This window comes from Danio rerio, chromosome 25 (assembly GCF_052040795.2).
Source record: "Danio rerio strain M-AB ecotype USA chromosome 25, GRCz13ab, whole genome shotgun sequence".
Taxonomy (NCBI): domain Eukaryota; kingdom Metazoa; phylum Chordata; class Actinopteri; order Cypriniformes; family Danionidae; genus Danio; species Danio rerio.
In genome coordinates, this window is record NC_141045.1 from 19892907 (window position 1) to 19913115 (window position 20209).

The 20209-nt window shown below is 35.6% G+C and overlaps 1 protein-coding gene across 2 annotated transcripts in view; it reads left to right on the forward strand.

Moving 5' to 3' along the window:
* The window catches only part of met (MET proto-oncogene, receptor tyrosine kinase), a 92428-nt gene extending 72544 nt beyond the window's left edge, over positions 1 to 19884 (forward strand). The window contains exons 15-22 of one of the 2 annotated variants that reach the window (XM_087310261.1): positions 57 to 293; positions 5251 to 5331; positions 8435 to 8616; positions 9866 to 9975; positions 10107 to 10272; positions 12425 to 12561; positions 16228 to 18210; positions 18678 to 19884. In XM_087310261.1, coding sequence (XP_087166387.1) covers positions 57 to 293; positions 5251 to 5331; positions 8435 to 8616; positions 9866 to 9975; positions 10107 to 10272; positions 12425 to 12561; positions 16228 to 16438 — 1124 coding nt within the window. In that variant the 3' untranslated portion in view covers positions 16439 to 18210; positions 18678 to 19884. 2 annotated transcript variants of the gene reach the window in all.
* Positions 19885 to 20209: the final 325 nt, after the last annotated feature.

Here is a 20209-nt window from a genome sequence, read left to right on the forward strand (position 1 = left end):
CAGGCCTCTGTGAACAAGCCATTGACTTCTGACCTCTCAACCCCATTGCCTTGCAGACCAAAACTTGCCTCTGTCTCAGACAGAGTCCTGCCGGCCTCATCTCTACGCTCATTCCCATGTGGATCTGTCCCCAATGCTCGGGCCAATGGAAGGGGACCTGGCGTCTCCGCTGCTGCCCTCTACAGCGCCTATAGATCTAGGCAGCCTCCATCCTGAGCTGCTGAAGGAGGTCCAGCATGTGGTCATCGCAAGAGAAGATCTGCTCTTACATGTCAATGAGATCATCGGGAGAGGTGAGGAGACACAAATATCTGTATTAAACAAAACAAACACAGAAGGGAAAACTCTGTCGGCATTTACTCACCCTCCACTTAAGTTTCCTGTTAAATGCAAATGAATCAGGTCAATCTGTGCTTTTGAAAACACTATTGGTTGGGTTTAAGAAAAGAAGGAGGAAAGAGGGTCAGTCAATCGGTCAGTCAGTCGACAGTGGCCTTTGGTGTATTTATGCAAGAAGAGCTGGCACAAATGGCACTCACGAGAGAAATTTAAGATCTGAAAAAGCGTACACAGCAGCCTTTAGTGAATTTGCGAAAACTAAAACTGCAAAAAATGTAGCTCCTGGGACGTATTTGAAGCTCTTGAGAAATGTATATAGTGTCATGTTTTCAGAATGAGCCTGATTGTATGGATGTCAGGGTCATCAGTTTACAGCATTCTTCAAATATCTTCTTTTGTTGTCATCAAAAAAGAAACTCATAAAGGTTTGAAACCAATTGAGGGTGAATAATTGTGAAGTGTATTGTCACTTTTGGTGAATATTTTATATGGTTATTAGTTTATTAAGTAAAGAGTTAGATTATATGTCAAATGATCCTTGTTATTATTTTGAAATTATTTTTCTAACTTTTTAAAAATGTATTTAATATACATACAGTACTTTATATGTTTTTTAACTAAATTTAAACTGAGGAAAAACTGTTTGACATAATCATTTGTTACTATTTCTAAAAGGAAAAATGGGGAAAAAATGGAAAAAAAAAGAAAAAAAGACTGCCAAATAAGTAATGTGGCCTAATTTGAGAAATTATGTTTTCAACAAAATCTGAACATTTCCTTACAGTTTGCTCATCCTCAAGTGGTTCAAATGTGTATAAATTTCTTTATTCTGTAAAAGAAAATATTCTGAAGAATGTCAAATGTCTATGGGTGCTGCTTTCTAACCCTATTCAGAATATATTCTTTTGTGTTCAACAGTGGGTTATTAAATGATGAGAGTTCATTTTTGGGTGAGCTAAGGCACAAAAGTATATATAATTTATAATATAATATAATATAATATAATATAATATAATATAATATAATATAATATAATATAATATAATGTAATGTAGTGTAATATAATATAATATAATGTAATATAATATAATATAATATAATATAATATAATATAATATAATATAATATAATATAATATAATGTTATTGACCAATGTGTCTTTGTACTGTTACTGTAACACATTTGGCACCAAACATCTCCCCCATCCCCCACATTACAAGAAACCCAATATCTCAATTGAGAGATTTGGCAGAGGGCATCATTTTCACCCGTGGTTAAAGCTAAAAGGTTAAACTTTGACAATCCGCCCGGCAGCTTGGACATTTGAACGTTAAATTGCCCTGTCATCTCATTGTCCCACTGAGTGTGGGGGTGTGAATGTGCATATCAGATTTACAGTAAAGCTCAGGTAAAAAAAAAAAACTCCAGTCCTCCCCAAAACCGAACACACTACACTCCTATGGAGAAACCGAACCCTGTGTTTGTGCATGTGACACGGAGCGATTTATAGAGCTGGAGGAAGAGGCCGGGTGTATATGCGAGTATGTTGGGGTGCTCGGGGTGGCATGTGTGGTGATTTGTTTCCGTGTTAAATTCCAGGCACATTGTTGGGCCGTTTCAGGGCTCTGTGCCGGTAATCTGACTCGCCTGCCATCTGGGAAGACGTGATAGCTGAGCTGGAGAGAGATTATAGCACTCCACGCTCTATTATTTCAACACAACATCCCCTCTCTATTCTCCCTGCCCTCATTAGAGAGAATACTCTTGTAATTGGTTAATCTTTTAGTTATAACACAACACTGCGCTCCATCCGTCCCGCTTGAGTTCATATTTCACAGTCTTGCGGCAATCATTCTTTTATGTGGCTGTTTTGAGAAGATTGGATAACATATTAGACTATAATTGAGATCAAAGGTTTGAACAAAACCATAGTAATTCAGGTATTTGCAAACGGTTTGTGCTGCAGATGTGAATTACACCATACCTGAAATTAGATGGAAAGAGTTTGTATCCAGTAAGGGTGATTTAATTTGAACTTAAAGCAAACTAAAGCTAAAATAAAAATGTATTTAGACATATTTTAAAAATTTATAAAATGACAGAAACACAATGAATTAACTCAAACCAAAAAATCTGTAAATAAAAACTATTTGAAATGCTAAAAAATTATTACTCCGTGAAAAAAATAAAACTATAGAAGTAGAAATATTAACAAATTATAAAGTTTGGTGTCTGTAAGAATTTTCTTATGCTCAAAGTCTTCATATATTTGATTAAAATACAGTACAGTAATGTTACAATTAAAGTTTTCTTTTTTTAATTTTAAAATACTTTAACATTTTATTTTCATATATTTCTGTGGCCTGCACCAGTTTTTTTTATAACATCATTACACCAGTTTGTAGGGGAAAATACAATTTCAGGATTCTTTGATAAAAACATACTACCTGACAAAAGCCTGGTCTCTATCCAAGTTTTAGAAGCAATAAATAATAACTTGATCTAGTTTATAATTTGGTATCAGAAGAGGCTTAAATGAAAGGCAAAGGCCTCTAGATTACATTTATTTTAACCAAAATAAATTATGATCATGCCTTGATTTTTAATTATTTAATTAGGACAGTAAGGTCTGACTTTGCTTAGACAAAAGTCTTGTCACTTAACAGAAATAATGGACAGAGTAGAAGTCATGGTGCAGTGGGAAAACTATCAGGGCTCTATTTTGACGGTCCATGCGCAAAACGGAAGGCGCAGGGCGCAAACGCATTCAGGGCGTGTCATAATCATTATTTTCTAAAATAAAGATGGGAAAATCCGCTTTGAGCCGTGGCTCATGGTCTAAAAGGGTTGAGTTTATTTTCTTAATGAGTTATAGGTCTGTTTTGAAAATAAACCAATCAGAGTCTCATCTCCCATTACCTTTAAGAGCCAGCTGCGTCGCGCCATAAGCGCATTTGCTATTTACATGACGTAAAGTTAGTTCATTTTTACTTATAGGGAATATATGGATAGGGAAACCTTACTGCACAGACATCAATTAGCCTATAAATTATTAATTTTGTTTGTTAGGCGCAAAGATTTGTTTCAAAACTATGATTAAATTCAGTTCTAATTTCCAGCAAACGAGTAAATAAACAATAATAACGAAGTGTGGTCAAAATACTGAGTTATTTCCAAATACACATGCTGTGCCCCATATGGTCATAAACCTGACAGGTGGACAAATCTAAGCTTGTTTTTAATAAAACAAATATAAATATGGATATAATAAATAATACTGCTAATAATAATAACATTATACAAAAGCAAATTGAATGAACTGAAAAAGCCTCCTGAGATGAAGAAAGTATGAAGGCAGTGGTTTTTAAATTCATGTAGGCTAGAAATTCTTATGTTTTGTAACATTTTAATAATTTATATTTATACCCTATATATATATATATATATCCTTATTATATATATCCTTAATATATTATATCTTTTTCATATGTAAAGATATTTGTGTATTGCTCTACATCTTGTGTGTAGTGTGTAAGCCAGACGCACTTAGCGCCAGACAATAGACCGACTTTGTTCTGGTCTAAAGAACAGACTATTTACAGTCTCTTAAAATAGCAACGCGCCAAAACACGTCTGCTTTTTTAGACCAGAACCCCTATGGGCGCACATATGACCGCAAATGCATTTGCTATTTAAACAGTGTGGCGCAACACCTCAAAATGACCCTTGCGCCAAGCTGAAAGTAGCAAATAGCAATTGCGTTGCGCCTTACAACACATTGCGCCGGGTGTATGATAGGGCCATAATATTGTGTATGACTCCCATGAGCTTGGAGGACACCATCCATACATCTGTGCAATGAAATAAATAACTTAATAAATGTCAGATAATTAATAAAGTAATCTGGAATAGCAAAGAAAGTGATCTTACAGGACTCCCTGAGTTCGTCAAGATTCTTTGGATTCATCTTCAATGTCTCCATCATCTTACCCCAGACATGCTGAATAATGTTCATGTCTGGTGACTGGGCTGGCCAATCCTGGAGCACCTTAACCTTCTTTGCTTTCAGGAACTTTAATGTGGAGACTGAAGTAGAAGGAGTAAGGAGAACGAGAAGGAGTGCTATCCTCCTGAAGAATTTGCCCAGTCCTGTGGTTTATAATGTAATGGCCAGCACAAATGTCTTCATACCTCAGGCTGTTGATGTTGCAATCCTCTCTTCAGATCTCTCGCATGCCCCCAGACAGAATGTACCCCCAAATTATGATTGTTCCTTAACCAAACTTGACTGATTTCTTCTGAAGTATTTGTAATGATTGAGATGCAGCTCAACAGATGATTCATTGGAAAAATCTACCCTCTGCCACTTTTCTAAATGATCAACTAGAAGTCAAGTTATTATTTGTTGTAGTAGTGTAATGTTGAAAAGAACAGCAATTGAAAAGACTTTGTAATAAGAAATTGTATTTGAAAAATGTATAACTTTGACCCTTACGTAAGCATTGTAACCATCCTTGTTAATGTTTTATGAAAAGATTATCAATAAAAAATTAAAGTGAATTAGTTTAGAGTGGTGTCTGGTTTAGCCAAAAAATTGATCAAATATTATAAATAAAATCTTCCTGTATCTCCCTGTGTACTGTTCAAAATCAAAACCTAAAGCCAACCTCACACTGTAACTTCCTGTGATTTAAGAAAGTGCATAGCCATACTGCAAGAAACTCGTCTGAGAGTTAAACGCCAGTTGTAGTCACAGCATAATGTTTTCACGCTTCATTGTTCTTGCTTTTTTGGCCTCAATGCTACACGTACCTGCTACTGTATGCCCGCACTCCTCTTGGGTATAAAGTGCTTTGATAGATTGATGTGCTAATAATCTCTGCCATGTTTTCCTGTCTTTGTGTGCACCAGGGCACTTCGGCTGCGTGTTTCATGGAACCCTCCTCGAGCCAGATGGCCAGAAGCAGCACTGCGCCATCAAGTCCTTAAACCGTGAGTTTGACAACATAAGAGAGCTGCAACAATCTCATTGGATGAGCATCATTCATTCGTTTTTTAGGGAGTCTGTTGTGCCAAACACCCTTTAATCTTGGTAAAAACCACTGTAGCTGGGTTTCCATCACCCTGTGTTAAAAATGAATTTTGAAATATTGCATGAGAAATGTGCAAATTTCAAATCAAATTCACTTAAATTGCGAAGATATTTTACACTTGCTTGGGATAGTTTTGGACTTCAAAAAAGGGTTAATGTGAATTATGGGAGATGAAAACTCATTTGCGAAATGAAACCTCAGTGACCAATCAGCTGTTTTTATTATGCTTGCTTTGTCAAACTGAACTTGATAAAAAGCACACCTAAATTGTATTTAGGATTTTTTTTTTTTTGTGAACTTTGAAAAGATTTGGTTCGCATTGGGAAGGCAATCCGACTTGTTAGCTTTAACTAGATTAGCTTTAACAGCTTAAAATTCATTACAGGGCACAGGTCATGAAATTCCAACTTTTGCCACTTAAATATGTTTAAGCACTATAATTGAGTCCCACTGCATCTAACAACCCAGAAAACTGGTTATTGTCTTTAATCCACTACTGGTTATTTCTTACAGTACATGTGATATTTGTCTCTTCTGGAAAAAAGTCTCTTTATGGCAAGTCATTTAACTCTACAGCCATCTTAAAACCCCTCCCGACAGTATGCAACATCAAATTCTCTAAAACTGTTTGCCAAGCTTATGATTACATTACATATTTGGAACCACCAATAAAATTAGACAACAACTGTCTCATAAGTTTAGTTTCCAAATTTATGGCACTTTATCATCTTTCGGACAATGCTTTGTTTAATCGCGCTGCTTCTGTGTAGAAATTCACAAATTGGTCTTGATGTTGAATCTCCACTTGAAATCACAGCGACTCTTTGTTTACAAGTTTCAGAGCGTTTAAGTACTTGCTGTCATTTGATGTGCGTTTGACAGAACAGACTCTATCTTGCGATCGTTTCATAGAGATTACAGCTAATACCCCCACCCCGTTAAAAACTATATGAGTGACACGTCTTGTGTTATTTGCTGTAAAGCAGCTGCTCATTTGTATTTAAAGGGACGCACACAAAAAATTTTATTGCTCACCTACTGTACAAATTAGTAAATTTGACAAGCTTTAATAAATTATTTGTTTGGCATTTGGAGCTGACACTAGACATTTACTTTAAATAAGAATAAAAGAATACGTCCACTTTAAATCTTATGGGAACCTCTATTTGAGCGCATAATTAAGCATCTCGGTTATAAGTTCATTCTGAACTCAGTGTGACATCTCCTTACTGAGAGATGACGTATGACTGTTGTGGTTGTTTTAATATGGCTGTGTGATGAAGATGATGATGATGAATGCATTGCAGAGCAGCCGTATCGTATTAGAGATGTCTCTAATCACGTCATGTCACTGAGAGCTTTTAGATTTATGACCCAGCTTTGTTTTTTTTTGTCTCAGTTCTTTTTAACACTGTTCCCTAACTAGACTGTAGCAATGTGTCATGTTTATCTTTTACTTTCCGATACGTTTTTCTGTATTTCATTGTGATTTTATTAATATTAAATATTATTATAGTTGCTAATCTAACAAAATAACTGACAATAATGGTTCAAAAGCTATTAGCCCAAATGTATGTTAAAGAAAATTATTAAACAAAATTTTGTAGTTTGTAATTTGTTTTTGCAATATTTTGCATGAATTTAAATGAATCATCTTTCCATTTCTAAAGATGTTCTGTGACTAAAATATTATTTAATAAATATATATGTTTAATAAATCTGTTTTTACTTAAATGTACCAATATATATATTACCCATATTTACTGAAAAATAGATAAAAATATAAATTTTCTAAATGGGGTGTACTCAATTATGCTGAGCACTGTACATATTTTTAGTAATTTATTTTGATTTATTTATTATATAAAGATAAATTAAAAAAATATTTAAAAACCTTAATAAAATATTTCTTTTTCATTTTTATAATTGTTTAATGTGTGGATTTTTTATGTGTACGTTTAATATACATTTTTACGCTATATGTATGTTTAATATAGGATTTACATCAATATAATTTTCAATTATTTATGTTATAAATAAATAAATATATATATATATATATATATATATATATATATATATATATATATATATATATATATATATATATATATATATATATATATATATAATGGGTTATGATTATATTTAACTAAATACACAATATAATGCATTTTAAAAATTAATTAAATTTATTTTGTTTCATCCAGTTTGCCAACAGTAACTAAAACATATTTGAATTTATATAGACATTTACAACAATATATAACAAAACACAACAAAAACCTGAAATAAAATTGAATAGAGATTTAAAAAAAAATAAAAAATCCACATTAATTCAAATCATATGAGAGAAATTCTGCATGCCTTACCCCGAAAAAGTAGTTTTTATGTTTTTAGTTATAGCTGACTGTTTTAGCTTGTGCATCTGTATACATTAATCACAGCAAAGAATGAATGAATGAATAATAGCGAAAAAATGATTGACTGCTTTTAAGCTGTTCCCAGATCTCTTTTGCTCTTTTGAGAATCCAGCAGTCAGTGTAGCGTAGGATACCTCATTGCTCAGGATCAGTCTACTGTAAAACATGCACACACAAGCTCTCTTTTTTGTGCACCCATAAGCCTCTCTTTCTCTTAGTGAAAGGTTAAACATCTGTTTAATCTCCCCAAAACGTGAACGCTCTACCAACAAGATTAAAACAGGACCGGCAGAATCTCAAATCTCAGCTCATGTCACAGTGGATTAAGTCTCGCTCCAAAACCTCCTGGCTGAAATATCAGGCCGAGTGTGTGTGTATGCGTGTGATAAAACACTTGATAGTGTTGCAAATAATTTATAAGTGGTGATGAATGGTTCACTGACAATTTGGCAGGTTTATTACAAACTCAGAAAACGTATAGCTGGATAGATGTTAAAAGTCATTTTGCATGTGTAAATCTAAGATGGGGAGGTGATACTGAAAACCGTTGTGGTGATTATCTGAACTTTTGTGTGGCAGGAATCACAGATATCGAGGAGGTGTCTCAGTTTCTGAAGGAGGGCATCATCATGAAGGATTTCAGCCATCCCAATGTGCTTTCTCTGCTGGGAATCTGCCTGCCCAGCGAGGGTTCGCCTCTCGTCGTGTTGCCTTACATGAAGCACGGAGATCTGCGCAACTTTATCAGAGATGAAAGTCATGTACGTGAAGGCAGCAAATCCAGTAACTTTAATCTTCACCCTAAATTGAAAATTGGCTGTTCATTTAGGCTCTCAGGCAATCTTAGCTGACTATTTTCAGCCGTACAACATTAAAGGAGATTATTAGCTGAAATTGTGATTCAAAAAATTCAAGTCAATGGCTACCGGCACTTTGACAGTCAGAAAAACAAATACAGGTGACAAAAATAATGCTGCTGATGATATATAAGTTTGATACAACATAAGTTTGCTTATGCTGGAAAAGTAAGATTGCTATAGGGAGATCTCATATTTAAACTACATCACCCACAGTCGATAAATAGGTAATAATGAATAATGTGACAAGTAAGGGAATTAAGGTAATAATATGGTAAAAAAAGGTTTTATTTTTTGCACAGATACTTTTGCTTCATACTACCTCAGTATATCATCAAGAGAAAGTGCTTGTAGCCAATGACTTTTCATTTTATGATTCACTAAGGATGATGAGTTCTGTAAAAACTTAGTGATGCTCCGGATTTTTTGCCCGTCAAAAATTATTTGCTGAACATTGAATAAACAGCTGAAAATAATAAACAAAAAAGGCCAGCTATATATAACCCATACATTTTATTGGCTGTGCAAGTGTGCTTTGTTTCTGCACAAACTAAAGCTCAAGCGCAGTGGAAAAGCATCAACTAGCCCAATATTCAGATCATTAACATGTATATTTATCTATGCATGAACCACAATCGCTCCTCGGAAAAGAAAGTCTGCTCAAATATCATGCAGACAGGACATTTCTATTCAGTATACTTGTTCTTGCTACTGTGCTGTCACAGCAATGCTCTTGACCTCATAGCCCACAAATGACACCTCCTAACTCGTTCACTGTCAGTGTAAATTTTTATTACTAATAACATGTGGTTATTTTATTGGCTTGTGTGTTTTAAAAATCTGTAAAGTTTAAAGGACAGAGTTCAATTTAAAAAGTCTTAAAAAATGACTTTAAATGAAAAGTTTTATTTTTGAGTAAACTATCCCTTCAAGATTAGACTAAATGAGGGTCTGCATTAATCTTAAAAGTGATTATCAAATGATATGGTTATCTTGAAAGGGCTGAGTGAATTTGTGATACTTTAGGGGATTTCTCTCTGACAGGTCTGTGATTATTAAAATACAAAACAATGCAACAATATCTTGTGTTGAAGGGTTTTGTTGTTTTGATCGTGATTGTTTTTCAATGGCGGGTTTGTTTTCTTTCCCACAGAACCCCACAGTGAAGGACCTGATGGGTTTCGGGCTGCAGGTGGCTAAAGGAATGGAGTATCTCGCCAGCAAGAAATTTGTACACCGAGACCTCGCGGCCAGAAACTGCATGTGAGTTTTTCAACTTATTGACATTAGTTAGACATTAGTGTCGTACACTATATGCAGGGCACTCATGCATGCATTTTTCATGTTTATTCTACTGTTTAACCTAATGTAAACATTGCTAACATTTCTTTCAGGCTGGATGAGAGCTACACAGTGAAGGTGGCAGATTTTGGCCTGGCCAGAGACGTATATGATAAAGAATACTACAGCGTACACAATAAGCACGGAGTGAAGCTGCCTGTCAAATGGATGGCGTTAGAAAGCCTGCAGACACACAAGTTCACAACCAAATCGGATGTGGTGAGTATCAATAAAAAATAATATTTAAGAAATTTGTAATGGCAACCTTAACAACAAAAAACTTGCATTGTATTGTGTTTTTTGGCTAAAATATCAGCTCTTATAGTCGAGAAATAGAAGATTCTCATCTGAGAAATGATTTCTTTAACATTTAAAAGATATATATGATGTTAGCCTGCATCAGTGTTTCTCAACCACATTCCTGGAGAACCACCAAGACTACCTGTTTAGGATGTCTTGTTTGTACGTCACAACCATTACAGGTCTTTTAGTCTCTGCTAATGAGCTGATGATCTGAATCAGGTGTGCTTGGTTAAGAATACATGGAAAATGTACAGAGCTGGTGGTCCTCCAGGAATATGGTTGAGAAACAGTGGCCTAGACAATAGATCCAAATGTACAAATGTTCGTTGATTCGTTCGTTCGTTCATTCATTCATTCATTCATTTATTCATTCATTCATTCATTCATTCATTCAGCTTAGTCTCTCATTTATTAGTGGTCGCCACAGCAGAGTGAACTGCCCTTTTCATGTTTTATTCAAAAAAATTGTACACTTTGGGGAATCAGAAGCATATTTAAATGATCAAAACAAGCATTTTGGGGACATTATAAAATACACGTTTAAATGGAATGTGTTTAGAAATCGGATGCACATTAGAGGATTATTTTGAGGGTTTGAGTGAAATATAAACTTATATTAATCATTAAATAAAATATTTTTAGCATTTAAAGCTTGTTTACATGATCAAACTGAACATTTTGGGACATAATAAGCATGTATAAATGATCCAGATGAGCATTATTTTGAGTTTTTAAGCATTATAACCACAATGAACAAATGACCAAATCATTTCAATTATCAATATGACATCATTAAATTTAGAATGTTAAAATATATTTAGCACATTTAAATAGAACATTATACGGTGGCGCAGTGGATATCGCTGTCGCCTCACAGCAAGAAGGTTGCTGGTTCGAGCCCTGGCTGGGTCAGTTGGCATTTCTGGGATAACAACCCACTTCAAAAAAACTCAATGTTACGAAACACCAACATGGTGCAGCTAAATATCAACTTTGATATTAATGGCCCTGTGAGTAAGTAAATAGAATTTTTTAGCATTCAAGTGGACCATAAGCACAATTATGTATATCTCAGATGGCAACAGGCTTGTTTTTTCTTCTTTTGCAGATTCTAAAAGTTTTGCATACATACATACCTACACATACATATTGTTTCAAGAAATGTCTTCATTTAGTTAAAATAGTAAAACTGAGTTAAATGGTGTAATATGTATGTTACACCTATATGTGGCACTGTAAACAAAAACAGCCAGAACCACGGGATAGAATAAAATCACAGATTTGAATTATAGAATGCAGTGAGTTTGCGCATGTCATCATTTACAAAAAGTGTCGTTCTTTCCTTTTTTATCTACACGGCTATGCAGGAACATTCCTCACTTTGTGACCTGTTATCCAAAAAGTTTGTTCAAGGACATCAACAATGCCAGTTTCCTGTGGATGAAAGCTGAAACTTTATTAAACTTTTGCAGATTGACCAAATTCCATTGCCATGTGGATGGGGTGTACATGATTAAAACAAATGTATTTGTGTCTCATTTGTTGATTTGAATGTTAAGATCAAATGTTTTTAAGCATTTCTAAATCCTCAGACATCAAATATTAGCATCATATGCAGACTATGTAAGCTTACAATGTGCAATACACTGCTGTGAAATTTTTGTTTGGTCTATTTCCAACTTTTGCGCTGCCAATATTTGAAAATCCCACCTGTGATTAAACCTCTAGTGGTCTCTGGGTCACTTTGACAATATTTGCACAGAATAGTTCTTTATCACACAGACTCATGCGTGCACACACATGTCAGACTCAAGGTGTGTCCTGACTCATGTCCTGTTTTCTAACCTACCTGCACTTCAAATCCAATGGATGACTACACACATGCACGCTTCTGAGGAAATTTATTTCTCAACATTTCCCAAACACTGCCTTGACTGTACCCTTAAATGGATTTACGACTGCTTTTCCCCCTTTTCCCTTCTTTGTTGGCCTCCCTCAACTGACAGTGTTTGAGCTTTGTTTTGATAGCTGCTCACAACTCATTTCTGTGAATTTGATCTTCACGCAGTGGTCGTTTGGTGTTTTGCTGTGGGAACTGATGACCCGAGGTGCTCCGCCATACTCTGATGTGAACTCCTTCGACATTACAGTGTTTCTTCTGCAAGGCCGGAGACTGTTACAACCAGAGTTCTGCCCGGATGCACTGTAAGAGCACACATGAGCACGCTTACATGATCAAAGCGAACATGCTGGAGCATCAAAAACACGTTTAAATGAGCCAATCAAGCATTTTGAGAAACGAATCTGAGCATTTTTGGGGATCATAAGAAGCACGTTTCAGTGATCAAAAGTGAGCATGCCTGGGCATCAAAGCATGATTAAATGAAGCAAAGCATTGATCTACAAAATTAAATTGAGCCTTTTTGGCATCATACACACATTTAAATGATCAAATGCAGCACATTTGGGCCTCCAAATCATATTTAAATAATCTAAACTAGTTTTTGGAACATCATGATGCATTCAAATGATCAAATCATGCATTTTTAGTCATCATAAGCATGTTTAAATTATGACATTTTGTATTTTTGGGCATCAAACGCATGTTCAAATAATCAAACCATACATAAACATGTTTAAATGGTCAAAATAAGCTTTTGGGGGCGGGGTCATAACCACAGTTTAATGAGGAAATCAGACATTCTTGGGTGTCATAAATATGCTTTAGTCATCAAGATTGTTTTTGAACATCATAAATATGTTTAAATGATTTAATTGAGTGCATCTTAATTTGCTTAAATAATCAAAGCAGCCATTTGTGGCATTCTACTGTAAACATGTTTAAATCTACACATTTCAATGCTTGTGAGCATTCAAAACATGATTCAGTGATAAAACTGAACATTTTGGCATCTCCAAATGCTCATTTTAATAATGAAATCAAGCATTTGAGACATAATAACAATGTTTAACTTATCAAATAGAACATTTTTGACGCACAGAAGGCCAATTAAACATAAAATTATGCATTAATAAACATTATAAGCATTCTTAAATTATTGATTTGTGTCGTATAGGCATTTTAGCCCTGCTTAAATAATCTAATTAATCATTTATAAGCATTTTAAGCAATTTACATGAACAAATCTTAGATTTTTAGACACTACTGTATGTGCATATCAATAATTATGTGTTTTGGCCATCATATGAATATTGAAAAGAAACTAAACCTTTTGGACATCATAAACTTAAACACTTAATCAAATGGAGCACTGTTTAGCATCCAAAACATGTTCAAATGATCAAATCCTAAATTTTTGGGCATCATATGCACATTTAAATAGTCAGAGCATTGCACAGACACACAAACCCATATGACACACACTTGGTCCTTCATTACGACCACACGGCACTCCAAAGGAAGAGTGTGCGTCAACACGAGCGTAAAACAGAGAGCCATTGTTAACCTCCCGCAGATGCAGTCAAGCAGTAGCAGTTCATCAAAACTCTTGGCCAACTTAGCTCTGCATGACTACCTGAACTCAACACACGTCCACTCCCCACCCTGACTCTATAATGTGAAGCAAACTCCAAAACCTCCAAACATTCTTCTAATATCCATATCCGAGGCTCTGAACACAGATATACTGTATGGGTCATCATCACTCCCTTTCCTCATGGACAGGACAATGAGCCGCTTCTCCCAGGTCTTCACGCTTCTGCTCAGTAGATTCTTGCTGGACAAACAATGGAAAGTTGTGATGAAAGTTTGCGCTTGGAAGTTATAAATTTTAAGGCTGAAGCTGCAAAAGCAAATAGCTGGGATGGGAGCGGAGAAATGAGACGGGTAATAGCACACTTGAGATTAAGCTCAAAGTTAAATGGAAATATAAGTGCACTACTGTTTCAAGGTTTTTGGTTGTTATGATAAGGAATATTTGTGGTACTGTTACAAATAACTGAAGCAGATAAATTACAAGTAACTGACGCAGATACTGTTAATAACAAGTGCAGTAACAGATGTCTATATACTGTAAATCTATATACTTTTTCTCCATTTTTCATGGCTGTGCTTCTTTGATGTGCAACATAGAACCTTTTATGTACAGTAGTTGTTTCTCTTTATGTTAAATACAATCTGTTTATAGGAAGTATTGAAATTTGATAAAAAGGTAAAAATATTCACAATATTTGCACAAAATACGAAGCAGCACGTTTCAACATTGATAATAATCAGAAATGTTTCTTGACTGTCAGCATATTAGAAGAATTTTTGAAGGATCATGAGAAACAAAAAATTGAGCAATTTTGAATTTTTTTTTTGCCATCACAGGAATATGCTACATTTTAAAATATTTTAAAATAGAAAACATTTATTAAAGATGGTTCATTTAAGTGTTTAATTGTACATTGTTTTTACTGAATTATTAATCAAATAAACACAGCCTTTACTAGCTGAAAAAATGTCTTTCTTAAAATTAAAAATGATTAATAATCACTTTTTTAACAGAAATATTTTAATTTCTACTCTAAAACAAAGCTAAAATGCTGGGGAAAAACATAAAATAATATTAAACAAATGTGAATTAAATTCATATTTAAACAATTTTATTTATATTGAAAAAAATACCTAAATTTAAATACAAAACATATATATTGAAGTCAGAGGTGCCCAAACATTTTCTTATAAATGGCCAAAAATCAAACTTGATTTAGGATTGTGGGTCGATGGTAAATCTACCAAACCTGTATTTCATTAAAGTTGCCATGGGTAATTTCCTAATTTATTTCATAATAATTAAAAATAAATAGCGAAAATTTGAATTTACCCATATTAGCTAATGCATTTTATCTTTTTACCTCGTATAATTAATTTATTACAATATAAACAAATGATTCATATTAACACTATAGAGTCAAATGCTGTATACACTAGTCAAGTGACAATATTTGCATAAAAAACAAAAATTTAATTAATTTACAACATTTTAGGTTAGCTTTTTTTGAAGCTTAACAATAAAACCAACAAAAATATTATTCTGTCTATATAATCTATATCATTAAATGCCTGACCACACTTCGTTATTATTGTTCATTTATTTGTTTGCTGGAAATTAGAACTGAATTTAGAAATAGTTTTAATACAAATCTTTGCGCTTAATAAACAAAATTAAATATGTAATGGATGCCTTCAACAGAGTGCGTACAACACCGTTTTCTTATCCACAAAAGTAAAGGAGTAAAGAAAAGAGAAAGTAAAGAAGCCGAATGGAGGAGGCTCATTCTTTATCCTCGCGCTGTGGATGGTTTGCCTAACTGTTTTCTCTCTAGTGAAGCTTTCAGTTTTTCCACTAACAAAGTCCACCATGTAAATTGCAAATGCACCATGGCGTGACGCAACTGACTCTTAAAGGGAATGGGAGACAAGTCTCTGATTGGTTTAATGCACGTTATGCTCAAAACACACCCATTACTCATTAAGAGAATGAGCACAACCCTGTAAGACTATGCGCTGCTGCGCAAACTGTATTTTTCCATCCTTAAAATAGCAAAAGTGGATTCAGACAAACCCTTAATGCTTTTGCACCCTGCGCTTTAGACTTTGCACTTAGATTGTTAAAATAGAGCCCTTGTTGTGCTTGTGAACTATTACCTAAAATAATCCTGTAATTTTAAATCGTCTCGTCTTTGCCATGAAAATGAAACAATTAATGGCATTTTGGAATCATTTAACAAAATGTACTTGTATGTCAATGTTATCATCAATTTGCATTGTTCTACTAAGTTTCCCCACAAGGTGTCACTATTAAACATCAGCAACAAAACAAACATTATTTTCTTTTGACTCTATTTTTTTGCCTTTCTTTATAGCTATAATGTCATGATTGAGTGCTGGCACCCCAAACCCGAGCGTCGACCAACTTTCTCAGAACTAGTGTCTCGCATCTCCGCCATCTTCTCAAGCTTCAGCGGAGAGCACTACATCCTCCTGAACACCACCTACGTCAACATCGACAAAATGACACCCTACCCCTCTCTCATATCATCTCAGAGCAACCTCGACCGCGACTGCTGCACCTGAGACACCAAAAAAAAAAAAAAAAAGAGACCATGAAAGACTCTGGACAGGCTTTCATCATTGAGGCAGGGGGGAGGAAAAGAGTGGCCCAAACCCGAGCGTCGACCAACTTTCTCAGAACTAGTGTCTCGCATCTCCGCCATCTTCTCAAGCTTCAGCGGAGAGCACTACATCCTCCTGAACACCACCTACGTCAACATCGACAAAATGACACCCTACCCCTCTCTCATATCATCTCAGAGCAACCTCGACCGCGACTGCTGCACCTGAGACACCAAAAAAAAAAAAAAAAAAGAGACCATGAAAGACTCTGGACAGGCTTTCATCATTGAGGCAGGGGGGAGGAAAAGAGTGGCCCAAGGACACTGTGAAAGACTTAAAAGGCCCGAACACTCCCTTCATCATCGCTGTAAATAGATTATGATGATCCGTGACCTGTGGAGGAGCTTGAGATGGTCCTGTTCTCCTGGGACGGAGAGCCAAAGACTGTCGGCCTCCTATTCGATGTGAGCGTCTGATCCAATTTTGCTCTAAGCGTGTTCTCTGGCGATAACTGAAAGTGCGATTTTATTTTCTGTGAAAAGTGTCGTAAATTGTTGTGCATGCCTTCGTACCATGAACTGAACGCTGCATAATGAGGAGATCAGGAGAACACCGGACACATATTTTTGTTGTTGTTTTTTATCCAGGCCGATATGAATGAAATGGTTTTGTTTACTGTGTTCAGATAAATCTTATCTGTTCGACATTTGGATCTTACTGCCGTAGTAGTTCTATATTTTTATATATATAATCTGTTTAAGTTTAGTGTCAAAGCAAACATTAAAGGCCTGCATGGAATCTGCACAGGTTTTTTTTTTTTACACTGATTGGGTCATAAAATCTGTAAAATGAATTTGAGGTATGGTTTAAGTAAAGTAAAATGTAAAATGTAAAAAAAAATTTTCTGTAATGGTCTGATAATATTTCTTCCAAATTTCAAGTTCAAATATGGTCATTTAGGGCATTTTTTGTCTTGGAAAAGGATGTTAGGTCACAATTCCAAATGTTTTTATTTAGCGATTGAACATCAGGGTCATCCCTTCAAATAGTACTTCGTTGAATGAAAATTTTTGAATAGGGTAAGCTAAATTGTCCTTATGTATGTATGTATGTTTAATAATGAATAATAAAGGAACTAATAAGATTAATAAAGGAAAAGCAAATCAATGAATGACTGAAAAGATCAAGATGTCCTCGCTGCTGTCTGTAATCACGATGACATACTGGACCAGGTTCAATTTGTAGTGGACATTATACCTCCCACAAAGGTAACATCCATAGTACTGTAACTGTTGGGGTAGGGGGAGTTGTGGGCGATCCCTCATCACATAGTGGACCTGGTCCACTATCAAGCTGTGGGCTGCAGCGAGGATTGTTTTAAAAAGATGGCACCTTTTGAGTTATTTAAAGGTGCATTATGCAAGTTTTGATCACTGTGTTGATTCCTAAAGCACACTTGCAGCCAATTGCCAGTAAGGGGCGTGTCTACAAATGATAGGGGATATTAAAAAGGGGTGTGGTCTTGATAGTTTATGCGCATTTTTGTTTTAGTGCTTTCAAATTTCAACATTGTTTGGTAACATTCACAGGGGCTGTATCCGAAATCACCCCCTATACCCTCATTTACTATTTCCTACATGCGTCCACTAATATAGTCTACTTAATGAAGCGAATGAAAATAATTAAGTGAATTTGTTGCATGCTGTGCACTCACAGTTGAAAAAAGTAAACTTGTCACATCCGTCAGTGACCACCTGAGGGCGCTGTAGTGCACTGGGACTTGTAGGCACTGCAGCAGGCTTTGTGGGACTAGGATGGACACTGGTTTATCACACAATTCCAGAAGGCTCTCCAGAGGCTCCGAAAAGGGTGGTCTCCGAACAGCCCGACGCGGATAAGCCCGCAACTCCAGTCCTGCCTCTCTCCTCTTTCCCTTGGTTAAATCAGCTGGCCCCGAAAATATCCCTCTCGGTTGCCCTCCGCTCAGGCCTCCCTCCTGAGGGTTCTCCTCCCTCAGGGCAACAGAGAGGGGGGAGCCAGCGATCAACAAGGCTGCTTCAATGAAGCGGTAACACAAAACAGATGTGATGACAGATCAGTGTAGGTGTTCCGGTGTGTGCGTGGGGCATGTATGAAAATGTAGTTTTTTTACTGAAGCGCTGCAGTGCCTACAAGTCCCAGTGCACTACAGCGCCCTCAGGTGGTCACTGACGGATGTGACAAAACTCTGAGCGGATAAAACATGTTACGTCAGTTGCGTCTTTTTCATTCTCTAATCAAATGAAAGCAGGGGCAGGGTTTCCGTTAAGGTGACTGCAGTGTTTGTGTTGTTACGACAACTACAGAGACTTTTAAGGGTGGAGGAAAGACTAATGGTTGCTGTTTCGATTTATTCGGAGCTGTATGACTTCGCAAATCTTGAATATCACAATATTATTTAATATTACAATTATAACGATATCAACAGCAACACTCGCGTACAATACGCAGCTAATTCAGTTGTTGCTTAGTGACAAAAAAACGTGTGCCTTTTTTTGTCAACAAAGAAGGCAGTGTGGTGTGCCTTGCGTTTTTGGAATGTACAAGCATGTTTAGTGTAATTGCCCCCAGTGGACGACATCTTGTGGTCAAACGTGGAAATTCATTCAAACTCTCACAATGCATTATGGCTATTCTCTTGCCGTTGAGTGTACATCGATTATGCAGTCCTTGTTGCAATGCATTGTGGGATTTAATAAGTGCACTTCAGAATGTTCATTATGGTTTCGGTACAAATGGCTGCTCCCTTAAATAAAGTGCAAAGTGTAGGTATAGTTAGCGATTTCAGATAAAGCTAATGAAAAAAAGAAGAATGCTCTGAATTAGAAAATTATTTTAAACATGGAAGAAATGTTATCAACAGTTTACAGACATCAAAATAAGCAAAACAGCATCATTAATAAAAAATAAAACAAAACATTGTGAAGGTTGTGTGAGATTTAGTGAAACCCAGACTCATTCAATGCAGGTCTTTGTGTTACTCTGTAGTGAAGATGACTATGAATGTGACTTGCCATAACAGACTACTGTATGATGTAAATAATGTGTCTCTCCGCCTTTATTGTCTGACTTGCTGTGTGATACATGTATATATCGCCTATAAACACAGTACAACATACACCAGGTGTGCTTTTCCAGTCAAATGAGGTCAATCAGCATTTAGATTTTTTATATAAACAAGCAACAGTGATCATAAACCGGCTCAGTCTAGATTCGTTTTATATATATGATTAGGATTATACCATTTGACTTTCTTTGAGCCTCACACACTCTTCATGTTATTTTTATATGAAGATCCAACTCACAAATGGTACAAATGTCAAGATTTCTGTTGTCCCAGTCATGATAATAAAGTTTTATTACGTGTGTGTACTGTTGATGTGTCATATATGAAGTAAATTCATCCGCTCCCAAGTCTTCATCTCATATTGGCTCTGTGTGAACTTTGACCATGACCTTGGGATTACCCACAATGCTTTCTGCTCGACCCTTAGCCAATGCAGTCTAGACAGGCTTTTTAATTTCCTCTTTTATGGTCTGGTCTTGAAAAGAAGGGTAACACTACCTGCCTGAAAGGGGAGTACTTAGGCTGAATGAAACTTCCTATGATAGATATTAACACTTAAAGGGATAGTTCACCCAAAAATGAAAAATCATCATTTACTAATGCTTTTCATGGTCAAAACAATCTGA